The sequence below is a fragment of the Quercus lobata genome, chromosome 7 (genome assembly GCF_001633185.2).
Source record: "Quercus lobata isolate SW786 chromosome 7, ValleyOak3.0 Primary Assembly, whole genome shotgun sequence".
Taxonomy (NCBI): Eukaryota; Viridiplantae; Streptophyta; class Magnoliopsida; order Fagales; family Fagaceae; genus Quercus; species Quercus lobata.
In genome coordinates, this window is record NC_044910.1 from 9,613,424 (window position 1) to 9,620,556 (window position 7,133).

At 36.6% G+C, this 7,133-nt stretch overlaps 1 protein-coding gene across 1 annotated transcript; it reads left to right on the forward strand.

Moving 5' to 3' along the window:
• The first annotated feature begins 2,141 nt into the window (after positions 1–2,141).
• LOC115953796 (F-box/kelch-repeat protein At3g06240-like) lies at positions 2,142–3,486 on the forward strand. Its single transcript, XM_031071593.1, has one exon. It carries the CDS (start codon positions 2,236–2,238, stop codon positions 3,430–3,432), a length of 1,197 nt encoding a protein of 398 aa, XP_030927453.1. The 5' UTR covers positions 2,142–2,235; the 3' UTR covers positions 3,433–3,486.
• The last annotated feature ends 3,647 nt before the right edge of the window (positions 3,487–7,133 follow it).

Consider the following 7,133-nt stretch of genomic DNA (forward strand, 5'->3'; position numbering starts at 1 on the left):
TTAGCAGTCATGTGCCTGTTAGTTTTGATAAATTCAGGGTGACAACTCTTTACCATCAACGGCATCAATTTTAAATACTATTCGAAAGAAAAGATACCAACACACCCATTCATAAAAGAATTATTGCAGAAAAGGAAAAGTTCGCAAAGTAAAATAAAGTCATCTTTTTATTAGATAAAGAAGAAGTACATTGTACATAAAAGGGCTTAGACAAGCCTGTTTCAAAAGTTAACTATAAAAAGCAGTCCATGGGAACGATAAATCCACAATCTTGTTCTAGCAGCAATTGAGCAAGTATGGATGGTACCGGTGATGAGAGAGAAGAAGAAGCAGAGACGCCAGATCCACAATCTTGCTCCAGCAGCAATCGAGCAAGTATAGATGGTACTGGCGATGGGAGAAAAGAAGAAGCAAAGACGCTAAATCCACAATCTTGCTCTAGCAGCAATCGAGCAAGTATGGATGGTACCGGCGATGAGAAATCCAAATCCGCACACGCGTGACACACGGTGCCAGATGAAATCCAAATTTTGTCACACCAAAAATCTGATGCGACCTACACTTGCTTCGGATTTTGTCTGAAGGAAGAGAGACTTCTTTCTTGTCCGATCGAAGGGGAGAAATATCTTTGGCCTCTGCTTCCCTTGCCTTAACTGTGTCATTCTGAATCTTGGTGACACCCATGGCTTCTAAAGAGGGCTTGGTTCCTTCACCCTCACCCTTATCCTTGACCATTTCATTCCCTAAATCTTAATCACCACCTTGGTAGGGCCCTTGGGAACATTTGAAGAGTTAAGAGCTTGAAACTCCCGCAGGACTCAAGGATCTAGGAATGAAGAAGAACGACCCCCCCATGTGTCTTATATAGGAGGCAAACCTGGTGGCAACCAATTTGCCCAAATCTCCAAGAAAGAATTACAAGCGAGATAAATCTCGCTCAATTTCCAAAGCAGTTTTCAGCCATTGGATTTGCGTTACCTCATAAAAAGACCTTAATGAAAGCGCACCTCGTGTACCGAAACGGTAGGAACGCGACTTAGATAAACTAAAAGAATGTCTCACAACCAAGCATAGTGCAAAATGGGAGCAAAAGGATAATCATCACATTGAGATCCTCCTTTCCTCCCATAGGGAAGAAAGAAGAATCTCGAGGAGCTATTGTGGAGGGTAAAAGACCGAGAAGCCCATGTCAATATCTACATTGGGCCAAGGGCTTAGTCCAAAGAAGAACCCCTCCTCGGCCATGGGAAGAACTCTCATCGGCCATGGATGTAGCCGAGGACAAAAGGAGCAGCCTACTACTAGGAGTGACACTCCAGATCATTCCATGGAATATGGTAAGTACTAAGACAGAAAAGGACAATGGGAAGAATGGAAATATCTAAGGGAAAGCTGCCATTATTGCATTCAGTGCTCCGTACCTAACATAGCCATGCCTCTCTGCCTTTACAACCACTCTCAACAACTTTGGAGATGGGCGGATAAGACAAGGAGCAACGCTATGAATCTTAAAAGCTAAAGGAGGGAAAGGAAGTATAAAAAGGATGGAATGGGAGACAACAGGGGGGGACTCTGGAATCCCTATCACTTAACGCGAACTGGAAAAGGCTCCTCGAATTGTGCCGAGGACCAATCTTCCTTGATAAACTCAATTCATCTCAGCTTGATCGTGACAAACACCATATTAATTGTTATACGTGCACTAAAGCCTGGCTCTTCGACCCACTCTCTACAAATTTATTGTACTGGATTCACCGGTCTAAGATCCCATACATCTTGGGCTTGAGTTTGGGTTGAAAAACGTGACCCTACAAATACAAATAGGTGGTGAGAATAAAGTTTTTTCTTTCTTTTATACATGAGATAATATTATTTTTTTTAACATTTTTATGTTTTTTTAGGAAAAAAATTAAATTAAAATGTTTGATATTTCAGAATTTGTATGAAAATATTTTGGTACTATAAAAATTGAAGCGGTAAAAAGCAGAATCATCTTATCAGCAGTGTAGATAGATAAAAAAGAATTATAAAATATATATAGGTCTCCACTATGCCTAGAATAAACTTAAATATATATATATATATATATATATATAAAATACTGTCTAAAACTTCCTTATTAGTTTCTTTCTCCTCTTTCTCAAAAAAAAGTTTCTTTCTCCTCATCGTCACTCTCACTTCCCGAAAGAGTAAAGAGTAAAGACAAGCCGAAGCCTACTGCTACAAAATCAAACGATGTCTAAGACTAGGAAAAAGCCAACATTGTTGTCCTCGTCCCACCATCGTCTCTCTGACGACGTCGTATTCGATATCCTGACTCGGCTGCCAGTGAAACCCATAATCCGATTCAGGTGCGTTTCTAAATCTTTGAACTCAACCATCACCGACCCCATTTTCATCAACGCACACTTCAACCTCAACAAAGCTAAATCTTTGTCCAACAACAACAATGGTTACCTACTATGTAAGACACGACCAGTGCCCACTTCGCCTGAGGCTGACTTGTGCACGGTCGTTTGCAATAATGACCACACATTGACAGAAATTTCTAGGTTCAAAATCCCATTTGATCCTTTCTACATTATTGGCTTCTTCAATGGCATATTCTGCCTCACTGCTCTGGATGAGGATCGTGATTCTTTGTGCACTAAATATTTTGGGTATAATTGCATGACTTGTTTGTGGAACCCAAGCATTAGAAAGTTTAAGAGGCTTCAAGCGAACAACCATGTCGATACTATCGGTTATGGATTTGCGTATCATTGTCAAAACAATGACCTCAAGGTTTTGAGATTTTTGCGTCTTGTACATAAAGGTCCCTTGTGGTGGTCCTTTCAGGCCGAGGTTTACACATTGAGTACCGATTCGTGGAGATTGGTGGAGCCACTTAATGGGTTGATAAAATCTGTTTGGAGGATTGAATCAAATGGTTTGTTTTTTAATGGAGCTCTGCACTATATAGCATACACTCGCCACAACAATTTCCTCAAGAAAATCATTTTGTGCTTTGATGTCAATGATGAGAAATTCCGGGAGATACTACTGCCGCAGAATGACGCAGTTGAGTTATCTTCAAGTTTTGATCAGCTTGCGGTACTCAAGGGATCACTGGCTTTGATCAATTTTGGCGAATGTGCAGGTGAAGGCAATGAGTTGCACGAAATATGGGTGATGAGGGATTATGGTGTTGCTGAATCTTGGACTCAAAAAGTTGTACCGTTGTTGAATTTTAAGAGCATCTTTGGCTGCATGGGCAGTGATGAACTTATGATTTCGAGTGTCAGGCCATTTTCTTCTGATCGATTCTTTTTATTTGACCTCGAGAGTTTAAATGAGAACAATCTTAGAATTGAAGATCTTGGAATTGAAAATATTTCACTGGAGCATTACACAACTAATCTCATGGAGAGCTTAGTTTTACTCAATGATTAAACCATAAGGTGGTAATCTTTTGAAATTCTTAATGATGAGTTTGTTCTTTATGAATGTTCTGTCTTTTGGGTATCTGATTTGCTTGTTAGTTCTTATGGCTGAATATTATATTTGTTTGAGTTTTTTTGATGTATCATTTGGTGCAGGAAATGTATGTAAATGAGGTTGATAAGTTGTGGTGTACAAAGATATGCATGAAACTCTTCTTTGTTGTTTTTGATTGCTTTTAATGTTAAGGTTTATTTTCTAAAACTGACTCTACTATGATTTTTTTATTAGGTCTTCTGTATGACTTTGATTTTGGGGTTAAGGGAAAAGGAAATAATGTCCCTTTGAAATGATCATAAACGGGTACAATTGTTGGTGTCTCTAGGACTTTGTTTTGAGGTAAGGGAAATTGAAATAATGTCCCCAAGAAATGATCCTAAATTCTGTGAAACTTGCTGTTAGAGTAGTGGATCTTTTTGTTTGGATAAGTAGAGTTATGGAACTTGCTCAAAGATTCAACACTGACTAATTTTAAGTTAAAGTTTGAAGCTTTTTTATGTGTGCTGCTTTACTGAATTTTCTTTAAAAGCATAGAAAAAGTAAGGTAAGGTTGGAAGCTTTTCTCTGAATCTATGTTATCACTGTATTTTTTATTCCTTTTGTTGTAGACATGAAAGTACTGCTTTTAAGTTTTATGTAGAAGATCAAAATCACTTCAGAAGTAATGAGTTGTGACTATTATTTATCAACCAACTTGTATTGCTTATTCTAGTCAAGGCCATTTCATTGTGAATCATGTCTAACCATCATACTGTTATAGTGTTATATCATTGAAATCTAATCCTCATAACACAAAAGAAAGTTTTCAGTAACTCATGCTTTTAATTCTTAACAAAGAGTTATCAGTACTCAGGCTGCAATTGTTTCAACATAAAACCTCTTCTGGAAAATGTTTTCCCTATTTTCAGGTGTTTGACTCAACTGAAAATGTTACTTCTTGCTTTTATCGACTTATTGCATTATATACAATGTTGCTTCTAGAATCAGAATAAACAGGACATATAAGGGGTCTAGGAATTGGGATTATGGTAGCGGGAGAGGCTCTTTGCGCATTACTCTTCCACGAATTTTATCATGATAAATTTATTTGAGTTAAAACATAGATATCAGACATGAATGACCAAAACAGATGTAAGCCGATCTAGTGACTTTTTCAACCCCATTCTGACCAAAAAAAAAGAAAAAGAATGGACTGAATTGTGATAACAAATTGTCCATTCAACACAATTTTCAAAGATGTCCAATTAGAACTCATCCAATTAGGGGACCACCATGACATCTGAACACTACCTGAATCTTACTGGGTAACAGAACATAGCCATAAATGACATGGGGGAATCCAAATGAATAAAACCCATCTAATATACCATGATTAGCCAGATAAAACAGAGTCTTTCCAAGTAAAATTGATATAATTGAAACAAAAAAACCAAAAGAGAGCAATAGCTAGTCTGCATCATTCTACTAACTCACCATCTCTGGGAACCTGTGAGATTGAATTATGATAGTAAGTTAGTCTACCAAATCAACTCTTTATCTCTCAACTAAACCCTTCCCTCTCACTGTTCTTACCTTCTAACACCATATTCTCGCTGATCTGACCTCCTAACTTCATACTCTCTTTCTTTGTGATAGCATCCTGTTTTTTATTCCCAATGTTTGCTGATCTGAAAGATGATTTAAATAAAGAGATTTGTTAGCTACCCATATATGATTTGCTGGTTTGTTCTTCTGTATGAAAATTGTCTGTGATTTGGTTCTTCTCATATATAATTTCTCTGCCCAATAAGGAAATATGGTGCAAGGTGATATTTGTTAGCTGCTCATATATGATTGGTTGTTGGCTCTTATGGCTGAATGTTATATGTGTTTCGGGTTCTCTGATGTATCATATGGTGTACGGAATGGCCACAAGTGGGGTTGATGAGTTGTTGTTGTTGTTGTTTTTTTTTTTTTTTTTTTTTTTTTTTTTTTTTTTTTAAATTTTTTATTGCTTTTAATGTTACGGTTCATTTCCTAAAATTCACTCTACTAGGATTTTTTAAGGTCTCCTGTATGACATTGATTTTGGGGCTAAGGGAAATAGAAATTCCCTGTGAAATGATCGTGAATGAAATTCTTTGGAACTTGCTCTTTTCTTTTGGTTAGAGTTGTGGAACTTTTTATTTTTGTGGGATAAGTAGAGTTGTGGTAATTGCTCAAAGATTAAACATTGACTAATTCTATGGTAAAGTTTGAAGCTTTTTTATGTGTACTGCTTTACTGGATTTTCTTCAAAAGCATGGAAAATCCCTGCTTGACCTTTACAAGGTTAATCTTTGTTGCACTAATTATTTTTTCCCTTCTTTATGTGTTAATTAAATGACAGTTTATGGTAAGTTCTAGTATTCTGTTGTTTTTTGGCAATACTAGTTCATGAAGCTTTGAGAAAAACCTGTGGGGCTGTCTATTCAGTCCAAGGTTTTACTCCTTGCGTACCAATTCTTTGAGAAAAGTGTTATCTATTACTGGGATTGAATCACCTAGTTATTTTTTAATGGAGCTTTGCACTTCATAGCATATTCTCAGGACCACAAATTCATTTTGTCCTTTGACCTCAATGAAGAGAAATTCCGAGAGATAATACTGCCAAATAATTACTTTGATGAATTATTTCGAAAGTTTGAACGACTTAATGGTATTTGAAGGATCGCTGGCTTTGATTACTACTGGCAAAGATGACGAATTGATTGAGTTGTGCCACATATGGGTGAAGAGGGAGTATGGTGTTGTTGTTGAGTCTTGGACTCAAAAAGAATTGCCATTGTCAGATGTTGAGAACTTCTTTGGCAGTGGTGAACTTGCAATTAAGAAGACAACATTTTCTTATAAACTCTCTCCATTTGACCCTGAGAGTCTAAATGAGAACAATCTCATGGAGAACATAGTTTTACTCAAGTGAAGATGCTAGGAAGTATCTATGTTATTGCTGTGTTTTCTAACTTTCTTCCTTCTACATAACTGAATTACTTTTGAAAAATCACTTTAGAGGTTATGAGTTGTGACTATTATCTATCAACCCACTTTTAGTGCTCATTCTAGTCATGGAAATGTCATAGTGAAGAACACGTCTAGCCATCATAATGTTATTTCATTGATCATAAGATAATTATTACTGGGTTTGGAATCAAGGTAACAATGGAAATTTGATCCCCAGGAAACTAAAGAAAGTTTTTTGATCCCCAGGTAACAATGGAAATTTGAAATCACTTTCTTCAGTATGTAGTTATGGGTCATCTTCATTTCAGTACAAAGAAAACCATAATCCACAAGATATTTAATTAATGATCTGAAAATATTAATAGCTTGGGAGTATATTAGAATGAAAGTTATTATCATTGGTTCTTTTCTGTGGAAAATTTATTGGATTTATTGTTGATCTAATTTCACATCCTTATCTATTTGTGAGCTTCGCCCTCTATAGCATACCAATGGACCACATATTCATTTTATCTTTTGATGTCAACTCTGAAATATTCAGAGAAACAATGTTGCTGCAAAATTTGTTAGATGAATTCATTCTAAATTCTGAATGCCTTGGAAGGTTAAAGATAAGCTGTCATTGCTTTGTGGGTTTATATAATGTTGTTCCCCAGTATACGGGAATGGCTTTG

What these genes read in the sequence shown, in the direction of transcription:
- LOC115953796 (XM_031071593.1), top strand. Translation starts at nt 2,236, where the DNA reads ATGTCTAAGACTAGGAAAAAGCCAACATTGTTGTCCTCGTCCCACCAT.